General features: G+C 50.2%; 1 protein-coding gene across 1 annotated transcript in view; it reads right to left on the bottom strand.

The window, feature by feature from the left end:
- PTH1R (parathyroid hormone 1 receptor) overlaps positions 1-13,729 on the bottom strand; it is a 186,085-nt gene that overhangs the window by 76,941 nt on the left and 95,415 nt on the right. The window contains exon 2 of the mRNA XM_050942628.1: positions 3,834-3,930. Within this exon, the coding sequence (XP_050798585.1) occupies positions 3,834-3,930 (97 nt within the window). The remainder of the gene's footprint in view (positions 1-3,833; positions 3,931-13,729) is intronic.

Genomic DNA, 13,729 nt, shown 5'->3' on the forward strand with positions numbered 1-13,729 from the left:
AGTGTTTCACATGTAGACAAGCCCCTAGGCCAGGGGTGAACAAACTTTTTGGCCCGAGGACCACATCGGGGTTGCAAAACTGTATGGAGGGCCAAGTAGGGAAGTCTGTGCCTCCCCAAACAGTCTGGTCCCTGCCCCCTCCCAAGTCCCACCCCCTGACTGCCCCCCTCAGAACCTCCGACCCGTCCAACCCCCCCGCTCCTTGTCCCCTGACCGCCTCTCCCGGGACCACCACCCCTAATCTCCCCAGCCAACCCCAGCCAACCCCCCCGCTTCCTGATTGTCCTGCCCCCATCCACTCTGTTGCCCATCCAACCCCCTGCCCCCATTCTCCATTCCCTGACTGTCCCCCAGAACCTTCACTCCATCCAACCACCCCGTCCTCCCCATCCTCTGACTGCCCCCTGGGATCTCCCCCTCCCTGTCCCCTTACCATGCTGGAGCCAGCTACCCAGCCGCACTGCCTGACAGGAGCAGCGGGCCAGAGCACTGGTGGTGCGATGCACTGAGTCTGCAGGGGAGGAGAGACAGCAGGGGAGGGGCTGGGGGCTAGCTTCCCGGGCTGGGAGCTCAGGGGCCAGGCAGGATGGTCCGACTGGCCGGATGTGGCCTGCGGGCCCGTAGTTTGCCCACCTCTGCTCTAGGCTCATTAGATATTTAGGTGCTTTTGAACAAACGTCCCACCGTCCCCAAATGGAAACCCGCCCCAGCAATTCCTTTCTCTCCCTCTGCCTGAGGCCCGGAGCCAGCAGTCCCTCATGAAGGTGCTTTCGCACTGATGGAGCATAGAGGCTCTTTAGCTGAGCACAAGCCACAGTAAAAGCAGCGAAACGAACATTATCACCTGCTAAAGGCAAGCGAAGTGAGTCCGTTTGAGGGCATATTTGAGTCAGCGGCCAGGCCAGGCTGTTGGGAGGGGCAGCGCTTCTCCTACAGCCAGAGCAGATTGGGGAATGACTCAGTTTCTTGTTGCCTCTTAAAGGGAGATTATATATAGGCCTCTGCAAAGGAGCATTGTCCTCCCAAAGCTATTTTTTGCCAGTGAGATTCAATAGCATCCTTGTTTGCAGCTCCACTGGGTCACCTATCCCCGAGTCTGCTGCCCACATGCCCCCCTCAGACATCACAGTCATTCCACGGGCAAACGGGAGGACAAAATAGCCAATGAGGGGATGGTCCATCACAAGATCCAGGAGGCCTGGCACTAAGGGATTCGTAGAGAACAAATGGCAGGGCCCCACGTTCAGCATCCCTGTCTCAGCACGGCTCCATTGTACACACCCGGCCCCACCAGCCCCTGCGCTGTCAGCGTCCCCGTCTCAGCACAGCCCCACTGCGCACACCCGGCCCCACCAGCCCCTGCGCTGTCAGCGTCCCTGTCTCAGCACAGCCCCACTGCACACACCCAGCCCCAGCAACCCCTGCGCTGTCAGCGTCCCCGTCTCAGCACGGCCCCACTGCACACACCCAGCCCCACCAGCCCCTGCGCTGTCAGTGTCCCCATCTCAGCACGGCCACACTGCGCACACCCAGCCCCAGCAACCCCTGCGCTGTCAGCGTCCCTGTCTCAGCACAGCCCCACTGCGCACACCCTGCCCCACCACCGCCTGCGCTGTCAGCCTCCCCGTCTCAGCACGGCCCCACTGCACACACCCAGCCCCACCAGCCCCTGCGCTGTCAGTGTCCCCGTCTCAGCACGGCCACACTGCGCACACTCTGCCCCACCACCCCGTGTACTGTCAGTGTCCCCGTCTCAGCAGAGCCCCACTGCACACACCCGGCCTCACCACCCCCTGCGCTGTCAGTGTCCCTGTCTCAGCATGGCCCCACTGCACACACCCAGCCTCACCATCCCCTGTGCTGTCAGCCTCCCCAGCCCAGCGCATCCCCACAGCGCACACCTGGCCCCACCCATGCCAGCAGCAAAGTCAATGTCTCCTGTCTCCCAGGTCTACTTTCTCTCAGTTTAGTTTGCTCTCCACTGGATCGTGCTGCCTCTCAAACTTATGGGAAACTTTTGACTATCCAAAGACTGGATAGTCTTTCCGGATTGACTGGGGTTGTTGCCTTGCACACAACTGTTTGCCAGATGCTGGGAATGGGCGACAGGGGCTGGATCACTTGATGATTACCTGTTCTGTTCATTCCCTCTGGGCACCTGACACTGGCCACTGTCGGAAGACAGGATACTGGGCTAGATGGACCTTTGGTCTGACCCAGTAGGGCCGTTCTTACGTTCTTAAGGGCAATTGATTGAAAAAACAATAGTGCTAAGTACAAATGAGGCTGCAGGTCGGGCCCCACCCCTAGTTAACCAACCCACTGCTTGGCTGCATGTTTCAGGGGGCCTTTGACAAATCAGATTCCAGTGCATCGCTCTGACACAGAGAACTGCACGCTGCTTGTGCGCTGAGCCTCTAGTGAGGTAGCGGGTCAACGACTGAGTGCCTTGATGCACCCCAGGCAGCATTGCTGCAAACTGGACACAGCCACGGGAGTCCCTTACAATAAAGAAGAGAAGGAGCAGACAAGCCTGCTGAAATCAAAGTCTGCGTCCGCAGAGCTCTGCTTCCGCAGCCGCGGCCAAGCAGTTCCTTTCCCTCAGGCTAATGGAATGGAGGCTCCAGCCTTTCACTCCATGGTTCCCAATAGACAGGGCCTAAACCCCATCCAGCTGATCAGACCCTCCTCGAGCTTGCAAAGGGAGCTCTCGATGGTCACATCTGCTCTCGATGGCTGGAACACTTTTCTAGATTGGCAGATGTTTTCCAGTAAAGGCTTCTGTAGACTGTAAAGCCTGTACATTGTAAACTCTTCTTCTAGACTTCTGGAGGGAGAGGTTCTCTTATGTATTCTTTATTCATTGTTATTACTATCGCACCAAGGAGCCCTAGTCAACAAAGACAGTCCCAGCCCCAAAGAGCTGACAAGCTATGACAAGAGGCAACAGGTGGCTGCAGACAGGTGGGAGACTACTGGGAAACACTGAGACATGTCAGGCCGCGGGGTCTGCACACCAGCAGTTTGATGGGGGTTAGATAGCAGGTGTTGGGCAATGGGAGGTCCATGCACAGGGCAGTGGTCTCATGGTAGGAGGTTGAAAGTCTGCTGCAATAATCTTCAAATAGCAATGCCGTGTGTTAAGATTCCACCAAATGCTGTGGTCTCCTGGGGCGGGAGCACCAGGGTAAAGCAGGTGTGCTGTTTAACGAGGTGTTAATTGGGCAATGGGGGGAACAGAACGAGGAGATACAGAGAATGGGGGTTGAGGATTTTGCTGATGGAAAGGTGGAGGCCTGAAATAAAGAGAGAGCTGGATTTGTATGTCTCCGTGAGGCAGGCTTTGCCACAGAGGGATGCATAGAAGGCCAGAGGTCTGGATGCATCTGCCTCTGAATCACTCCTTGCTCTCAGGTGCTGAAGGCTTCTGCCAGCAGGTGATCTCAGGGTTGTAGGCCTGCAGCACAGCAAGGTGTGTGTATGTGTGAGATATGTTGGGGGGGGCTAGTTCCTCCATACTCCATGTGTGGCTGGAGCTCAATGGGAGGCCAGGAAGTGTGTGCAGCGCTAGCTGGGTGGGACGCTGCCTCAGCACGCAGTCACTACTCTAATAATTCCTAGCTGTGAACTCCAGGCTGGCCAGAGATGTAGTCACTCACATGAGAGCATTTTCTCCCCGCCTCCTCCTGCCATCTGGCAGCGGTTAGCAGCCTGACATTAAAAGCGAGTGGAAAAGAGGCGCTGACCCCAGCCAGGCCTGTTCACCAGGGACAGCCCGCGTGCGATGTGCCTGCGCTCGGCTCCCACGCCAAGCCACCGCCACGGACACTCACCTTGCACCTTGACTTTCAGGTGGCGCTCACACTTGGACTTGGCTTTTATCAGCAGGAAAATCTGCTCCTCTTTGGTGATGACATCGTCAGCATCCACCTGCAGAGAGAGAGAGGCACACGGTACATCAGTGGCCAGAGACAGAGCACCGAGCTCGAACAGGCTGCCCGGGAACTGACGCTCTGCGCATCCCCTGTGTCCCTTACTGGAGCCTCCTGCTCTCAGAGCCCTGGCTACGTTCCTCTCACTTCTCTGATTGTGAGTCAGGCTGCTGTGGAGAGAGCAGAGGCTTCCCCCTGCTGTGAACAAGGGCTCGGAGTCCTATGTCCTTGCCCTCATCTTCTCCAGCTCGCTGGACACGCGGGGGGGTGAGCTGCTCCACCAAAATAAGTGGAGTAATTTACTTCCTTCCTGGAACAAGACTGCAAGGCCAGAAGGGACCATCAGGGTGATGTGGCCTGACCTCCTGCAATAACGCAGTCTGCGGCATTTCACCCCTAACTTTGGTGTGAGTGACAGCGTCTCATTCAGAGAGGCAGCCAGTCTGGCTGGCAAGTCAGGGCCAATCCATTACTTCCCCCCGAGGGGCGAGCAGGGGAGAAGCCAAACTGCAATCCCTTCTCTGCTCTGCTCCTGAGCCGCTATGCATCCTTCTTTAGTCAGGGCAGCTTGGATAGTTAGGGTGATTTGTCTACACTGCAGCCTGTGTAGACAGACCCGAGGTACCTTTGATCTAGTTCGCTCCAGTACAATAGCAGTAGTACACTGCCTCAGCCCTAGTGGAAATTCTAGTAGTGACCAGAGATGGCCAATGTTAGCTAATATTGGGCCAGTATCTGTGCGCGGGACTGAGAAGAAGGAGCAAAGAACCCCTCTTGAGCTTCACTTAAGGAGGAGTCCACCATGGATCTGCACAGATGAAAGACATGGAACCACAGAAACGTAGAGCTGGAGGGGACCTTGAGAGGTCTTCTACTCTATCTCCCTGCGCTGAGGCAGGACCAAGGAAACCTAGACCTTCCCTGAGCCATCGTCTCCAGCCTGTTCTTAAAACCCTCAAGTGACAGGGATTCCACAACCTCCTAGGTGACCCATTCCAGCACCAAGCCTCTTAGCTCCACAGTGGGCCTCTCCTTCCAACAGGTCTAGCACATGTGCCAAAGCCTGCAACTTTGTGCCTGCTGGACTGTCCCCAGAGGTTAAGCTGACACGATACAATTCTGTCCATCTCATTTCACCTCAGCTAATGTCCACAGGATAAGCTTGACAAACGCTTCTCCCTCCCGGCCCAGGGGCTTGTAGGCAGTGGTATTTACATGTACTGGGCTAAATTTATTTTTCATAGGACATCAGGGTGAATTTGCCTAACTGAGCTTAAATGCTTGCCAGTCGGGGCAATGGAGTCTTTGCAATACTGGGGGGCGAGGGGGGCACAAGGCCCTGTCCCCTCCATGGCCCTGCCCCTGCCCCTTCTCTTCCTTCCGAAGCCCCACCGCTGGCCAAGCCAGAAGCTAAAGCTGGGGATCCTGGGCCCCTCCACCTGCCTGGGGGAGAGGGAGGGCAAGAGCAGTCCCCAGCCTGTATCCCCGCGCTGCCCCCGCCCCGGCCTCCTGCCCAGGGCAGGCAAAGGATCCGCGGTTCCCCACAGGGCCCGTGTGGGTCTTACCCCGACCCAGCTCCAGCTTCCAGCCTGGCCTGGGGGAGGAGCCGACGAGACACATCTGGGCCATGGTAAGAATCACAACTGGGCAGCTGTGGGGAGCTATGGACCCTCCACCTGCCCTGGGTAGGTGGCCTGGGGGTTAGGGACATGGGCTAGGGACTACTTTTTCCCCCACCCCTCAGCAGGTGGAGGGTCCGCAGCTCCCCACAGCTGCCTGGGCTCCCTGGGCCACTCATACCCCGGCTGGGCTCCAGCTTCTAGGGGTGGGGCCTTGAGGGGAAGAGGTGCAGCAAAGGGCCGGGCCTGTGGCAAAAAGTGGGAGGGGCCATGGCCCGTTGCCCCCCCCCCCCCGTTTCGACGCCCCTGTTGCCAGTGCTTCCATATCCTGGGAAATTTCCTCAAATCTGGGCATTTTGGAGTAAAATGTTTCAACTTGGGAATTTGGGAATTTTCATTCAAAACATAAATAATCCTGGGAAAATTTCATAAAAAGTAAAAGACTTTCCAAATCTCAAAAATCCTGGGAAGTTTTCATAAAAAGTAAAATATTGGCACTTCTTTTAAATTTCCCTCAAAATGCGTTCTTCAATTGGTGAATATTTGTCACATGATTTTCATAATCGGGCTGTGCTGCTCTCCTATTGGTGGTGCTTCAACGTACTATACCATGACAACACAAGTGAAGTGACAAGTGCGCACATGCACTCACAACAAACCAACCTCAGCAACAGCTGGCTGGCGGGCAATGAGGAGATGGTCGTCAAATTTATCTTCTAGGTAAGGTTTCTTCCAGTAATTACATCTATTGCAATATTTACTGATCATGATTAGTTTCTTGATCTGTCATTAAATCTCTAAAATTTTGTATTTCGTGCTTGCAGTTGCACAGAGAATGTGGACCAGAGCGTTCGGCTGGTCATACATTTGTAACAGCACCTTGCTCCAGACAAATATAAAATATCTTCGCATACTGTGTTAGGGAATAATATATAATATGTTTGATTTAAATATAAATTGAAATATACATTACACTAATAATCGCATTCTATTATTTCAGAGATCTCATTCCATTATTTATCTAACGAAAAAAACAAATGAAGAGACCGGTAAGGCTGGTGAGAAGAGGAAGAGGACGGCAGGAGGAGACAAAGATCCGTCTGTGTCGAAACGAAAACAACGGGAGAGCACCCCCGACAGAGTATTGAAGACTCGGGGTGAACTTCCACCAAAAGAGAAGCCATCTACTTTTAAAAAAGCCTGTCAAGACTCGTGGCTTCAAGAAGATAAATACCAAGACTGGCTGCAGAAAGTAGAAAACAATCGTTTTTTAGCTTATTGCAAATGTTGTGACGTAAAAATCCAGGCAGGTACTAGTGAGTTACATAAACAGGCTAATGGTAAAAAACAGAAACAAAAGGTTGAGACAGTATCTAATGTTTAATAAACAAGATTGTGAAATTAAAAAAGCACAAAAATTTGAAGAGATTAATTTTAATCTCTACATTAAAAATGCAGAGATTAGAATGGCCTGTTCCTTTGCTGAGCACGTCAGTATCCACTTGACTGAAGTAGTTAAAAAATGTTTCCCTCATTCCAAAATTGCTGAGGCTGTAACAAATCAAAGATTATTCAGGTCAATTCATATTTGCAAATATGTCTGAACTGGCTAAAAAGATTTTCACATGACCGCATTCAAATGCAGCATGTGAAAGAATCTTTTCCATGATAACTGACCATAAAAACCAAAGAAAGAAACTTATGACAACCAAAACACTCCATTCTAGTGTAGTTACACGGTCAGCTTTGAAAGCAAAGCCAGAGAAGTGTTCTAATTTTGTAATTACTATTAAGCACTTGTATTTACATTGTAAAAATATGTACAGTAAAAATGACAGTGATAAAACTAGTAAAAATATTAATGATGGTAATGATGTTCCTAGTGACGACTCAGACCATGAGTCAGAAAATGGATAAAACTCAGAGATTGTAAGGAAAGTTATATAAAAAAGCGTTATTTGTTCTTTCTGTTTGCTTTTTTATCTTATTTTATAATCATATGTTTACTTTTTATTTTTTCAAAGTAACTTCGATGTACAGTACACTGCAGGGCACATGCTGTGCTTATTAATACTTCTTGTTTTTAAAAAAGTGAAATTTGTGTAAAATACATTGTTTTCTATCATTTCAATCCTACTCCTCATGAGTTAAATATGCTATTTACTGTATAAGTAGCATACGTTTAAAATTGAAAATCATGTCTATACGTATAAAAATTATAATGTGAAATATCTCCAATGAATAAGAATATTTTGGATATAATATATATTATATCATTATTAAAATACACATATTACGTTCCTTTGAGATTTTGAAATAAACTTTATCTGGGAATTTTTCACCAGATTTGGGAAATTTTTAGCGCAAGGTTGGGAAAATTTGGCATCACGATATAGAAGCATTGCCTGTTGCCAGTCCATTCCCTTTCCCTGGTTTAAAGACTTCAAGGGGCAGAGAATCCTCCGGCAAGTGACCGGTACCCCACGCTGCAGAGGAAGGAGAAAATGCTGGTGAAGCATGCGAGGATTCAACGGCCAGAGGATCTGCATTCACCCGCACATCGCACAGCATGCAAAGCAAGGGGCTGCCATTGCATCCTGTCCAGGGATGGGGACGGGGTAGTGGGAGGATCAGTGAATTAGAGACAAATCAGCTACGGGGAGATTTTCAAAGGTGCTGATGATGCCCCTTTGTGTTTAAGAGGCTGGTCCAATAGGCAGGACATTGGCTTAGGACTTGGGAGGTCTGGGTCAAAGCCCTCCCCTGCCACAGATTACCTGTAAGACCTTGGGCAAGTCACTTAGCCTCTCTGTGCCTCAGTTTCTCATCTGTATAATAGGGAGAATAACACAGCCCTGCCTCACATGGGAACTGTGAGTGTAAGTACATTAAAGCTTGTGAGATGCTGAGATCCTGCAGTAACAGGGGCTGTGTAAGTGCCTTGGATAGACTAGGCTGCTTTGAAAATCCCATATTAAACAGTATGGGGCAGAGGACACAGTTGAGCAATTCTGCATCCATCCAGCAGAGGAACACCAGAGCATCCACCACGCCTGCTCTACAGCCTATTAGACTGTTATCCCAGCCACCTGCAGCTTCCTTGCCAGTCCCTAGATGTATTTATTCTTGCTCCATAATTAGAATCCCCATTGATCCATTCTGAGACGCCACGAGCAACTGTCTCGAGATCTTGCAGAGAGACCAAAAAGAGCTAGACACACACACACAGAAAGGGAGGGATTTCTAGGGCAGGACACCAAAGTCCGCAGCATGGAGGGACGAAGCTATTAAAAAAAATCCCATTGAGTAATACTTAAATACAGGAACACAGATAAATATAACACCAGGGAACAGCTGAGCTGAGATTCCAGCCTTCCAACCCCTCCCCCTCCCATGCTTCAAAATACCAAAGGAGTTAAAAATATGGAGGACTCCTGCCCCTTTAAATCCCACAACCTGCCCCCATTCATGCTGTGCTATTTCAAATTCCTCGGGCAGGCCCTGGGCCATATGGCACCTGCCTCAATCAACATCCCATCCAAAATCCAAGAACAAACATTGACAGCCGGGCTGCCAGCCCCTGCCCCAGAAGTCCGGAGGGCTCAGGAAACTGAACCTGTAAACTTTGCACCCGGGAGGCTTGGTTCCTCCTGCGTTTGCCCGCTGCCAAGCCTGACCCAGCCTGCAGCACCCCGGAGGCCAGCGTATTCTCCGTCCACCCGAGGTGTCACGTGCATGCCCCAGAAGGGCTGTCCCTTGCTGGACACAACACAGAAGCCTTCCCACTTGGGTTGAGGTGGGTGAACAAGCACCATGAGAACTGCAGGAGGCAGGAGAGGTGCAGGGCCTGGAGGGGCACAAGCAGGCAGTAGATCAGGACGGGGCTGTGTAAATGCACAGCAAGCCACAGCCCATGCTCCAAAAGCTTCGTCTGCACAGCAGGTGGGAGGGGTGATTCCCGGTCCGGACAGACGTAGCACTAGCTTGAGCAGAGTTGGCACCTAAAAACAGCAGGGTCACGGCAGCGGCATGGGGGGTCTGCTTGGACTAGCTGCCTGAGTACGTTTGGCCTTAGGTGATCCCCTTTCTCTCTATGTAGGGCTGGTCAAGAATTTTTCAGTGAACTGTTTTCCCAAGGAAAAATAGCGATTCATCAAAACCAAAACCATGAATGGCAAAGGGTCGGTTTTGAGGAAAGTCATGAAAATGCGTGGTGGGGCGAGGGAGTTCTGCTATTGTCAAAACATCTCATTTCACCACCTTCTAAACGAAAAATCCCTGTTTCCCCATCTGAAATGGCTTTTCGTTTAGAGGTTTGAGCTAACGATAGAAAGACATATTTTTTTTTAAATAATGGTTGAAATAGAAATGAATTGCTTTGAAATGACCGAATGAAACATTTTGCCTGATCCGAACCAGAAAAAAAATTCCATTTAGTGGCTCATGAACATTTTTGAGATTTTGACATTTTGTCCTGATTAGGGATGGGAAAAGCTTTCAAAATCTCAGATATTTTCCCAAGATGAGAAAACCATTTCCTGCACAGCTCTACCTCTTTGTCTATTCAGACAAGCAGGGAGTGTCTCTAGTTATATGTCTGTGCAGCACCAAGCACAATGGAGTCCTGATCTCAGCTGCGGTAACTAGGTGCTACAGCAACATAAATAGTAAAACATGCCCGGGCTTTTATACACATTGGTTTTAAGCTGGGAGTGATCCACAGTCTGGCCATACATAATGTATGATGCAGAACCTTTCCTTTCAATAGAGCATTTCCATCAGATTCAGCATGATGGAGGATGATGGGGAGAATAAACATAAATAAATAAATAGACGTTTAGCCCATATGCAAGGAAGAGGGAAAAGCAGAAAGCTTCCATGAACCACCGGGGGCCTCAACATGTAGATCAAATGTACCTGTGTACTTCTTAAATTCTACAGTGATGGATGTGATAGAGAACCCTTAGACAGAAAAACAGAGCAAGATAGACCAGATTAGAGAGGATAACATCCACAAGAAAATCCTTCCTCATAAGTGGCAGATGCTATGAAAACAGCCTTGAAGTGAATGCAAAGTAAAGGAGTCTCTTTCCAGGTGGTTGGCTAGTCTGCATTTAAAGCATCATTACCTGGGAAACATAAGAGTCCTGGGTCAGTTACACCTGTGTAAACCCAAAGTGACTCCAGCGAAACGGGTGGCGTTACAGCAGAATCTGGCCCTGAATGTTTAAAATTCTCTGCATCTGTTCCTAGTGCCACTTTAGATGATGATTTAAACTGGGTGGGAGATGCACAAATCTAATTTGCTTCTCACTGCTTAAGAGGGTTGCTTATTTATTTCTTTTCTTCTCTCTGGTTAGCATTATTTGTTGTATTGAGCCTCTTAGAGGCCCCAGTGGAGATCAGCACCCCGCTGTGCTAAGCACTGCATGTATCATAGCAAGACACAGTCCCTGCCCAGAAGAACTCACAGTCTAAATAGACAAGACATAAACATGAACCTCTATTATCCCCCTTTTGCAGAAGGGGAACTAAGGCACGGCACAGTTAAGTGACTTGCCCATAGTCCTACAGGAAGCCTGTGGCAGAATTGGGAACTGAACGCAGATTTTCTACATCCCAGTCCCAGTGTTGCCAACCCCAAGCTTTTGAAAAACATGCATCAGGCTCCCAAAAATCATGAGATTGCTTCAAAAGTTGAGAGTAAAAACAAAACAAAAAAGACTTTGGGCATTAATTTGATATGCCTTTGGGGGCTGATCCCATAGGGTGCACCCAAGGTCACATTTTTCAGCTTTTCTCCACTACCACAAAGGCTAGAAATTTCCTTTTTTCCCCCAGAATGATAGCTGAGATTCTCAGGGAATCACATGACTCCAGAAGCTGAGGCTTTAAGGCAAACACCAACTATTGGGAAACACCTGGTAAAATCACAAGCATTGGCAACACCGCAGTCCAGTGCCTCACCACAAAACCATCCATATCTTCCATTTGGATCGTGAAACTAAATTGCTGACTTTCTCCTGCTATTTGCTTGTCACTTTCACTTCCTGCTTCTCTTGCACTTAGATAACATGCTTCCAGCATGATAGTAGAAGATCAAAATAAAGAACCAGACCTGTTCTCATTGCAATCCAATCAAATCTATGGCAACATATGTATGTGGTCACAGCGGGTTTGGTGACACTTCTTTTTTGATGAGCATTCCTAAATTCTGGTCCACAAATATTTGAGAATGACCCCGCTAGAGAGATTAGCAGTCAGTAGGCCAAAATTTTCAAATCAGAGTGCCCCTAAAGTTAGCCACCTACATAAAATTAATAGATTATATAGGTGCATTGACGATAAAGCCAGAAGGAACCATAGTGATCACCTAGTCAGACTTCTGGTATAGCAAAGGTCTTAAGCCTTCCCCAAATTAATTCCTGTTTGAACTGAAGCAGATATTTTTGATCCAATCTTGATTTAAAAATTGGCAGTGGTGGAGACTCCCCATGACCCTGGGCAAAGTGTCCCAGTGGTTAATGACCTTCACTGTTAAAGACAAGCGGCTTTATTTTCAGAAGTGCTGCAGTTTGGGCTATAAGGATTCCTACTAAAGTCTGCAAAGTGGTCTCCATTCTGGCTGCCCAATTTGAAACCCCTGAGGCCTGATTTTCAGAGGGGCTGAGCAATCCCAGCCTGCACCTGCAGTCGATGGGAGCTGCAGGGGTTCGGCCTCAGCACTTCCAAGCAACAGGCCCAAGGAGTGTCAAGCTGGGCACCCAAAACTGTTCGGCATTGGGCGCCCCATGAGAAAAGCCTGCTGGCATTCTCTGTGACTCAGTTCCCCATCTATAAAACAGGAGGTGGGGGGGGGGCGGATTCTGAAATGGTTCTGCCCCAGCAAAGATCTACAGCTAGAGAGAAGCGCAATCATTACACAAATGCAGCAAGCTCGACCAGTCATAAGCCAGTGCAGTCACTGGAGATACATGGTTTTCTCCCTGTCTCTTGGAAGAGGTACAAGGGCTTTGAGTTTAACTACAGACTAAGAGCCAGTCATACACACGGGGCCTTTCCTGTGGGTAGCACTGACCCAAACGCAGAGTCATATTCCATCACAAACACGCTGCTGTTGCCACAGCTCCATATTGGCCCATGCTAGGATCAAACTGGGCACCTCTGGAGCACAAAGCCTTCCAGGTTGAGTGCAGTTTGTGACAAACTCTCATCCTCTGTGGAACGGGCACAGACAGAGAGGCCTAACACACGAAGGCGTCAGATACACTGGGACACCCACATACACATAGTGGTACCCAGTTCTTTTCATTAGCAGATTTCAACATGCTTTTGCAGTCAAGATCGGCATCACGATCTTCTTTTTACAACAGGGAAACTGAGGCACAGAGCAGGTCCAGGGTTACCCACCAGGTCAGAGCTAGGCATAGAACCCAAGTTTCCTGAGTCACAAGTTAGTGTACGACCTGCTAGGCCACACTGCCTCCTGCTGCAAGGGCTACAATCATCTGATCATAGACAACCCTCCTTTTCATGCACCTGCATCTAGATCAGGGATGGGCAAACTACAGCCCGGGGGCCACCTAGCCCCCAGGCATTTTAATCCAGCCCTCAAGCTCCCGCCAGAGAGCCAGGTCTGGGGCTTGTCCTGCTCCATGAGGCTTCCAGAAGCAGCAGCATCTCCCTGCTCTGGTTCCTATGCATAGGGGCAGTCAGGGGGCTCCACACGCTGCCCCCACCCCAAGCGCCGCCCCTGCAGCTCCCATTGGCAGGGAACCACGGCCAGTGGGAGCTGCAGGGGTGGCACCTGTGGACAGGGCAGTGCGCAGAGCCACAGGCTGCACCTCTGCGTAGGAGCCGGAGAGGGGGACATGGCGCTGCTTCTGAGAGCTGCTTGAGGTAAGCACCCCCCAGATCCTGCACTCTGACTCCCTCCCATGTCCCAGCCCCCTGCCCCAGTGCTGATTCCCTTCCCGCCCTCCTAACGCCTCAGTCCCAACCCTCGCCCCCTTTGCACCCCAACCCCCAATTTCGAGAGCGTTCATGGCCCGCCACACAATTTCCATACCCAGATGTGGCCCCTGAGCCAAAAAGTTTGCCCATCTCTGACCTAGATTCTGCTCTTCAGCACTCGCTACTTTGCACCTACAGTTGTGCCTCAGGGCTTCAAAGGAAAGA

This window comes from Gopherus flavomarginatus, chromosome 2, assembly GCF_025201925.1.
Source record: "Gopherus flavomarginatus isolate rGopFla2 chromosome 2, rGopFla2.mat.asm, whole genome shotgun sequence".
Taxonomy (NCBI): Eukaryota; Metazoa; Chordata; order Testudines; family Testudinidae; genus Gopherus; species Gopherus flavomarginatus.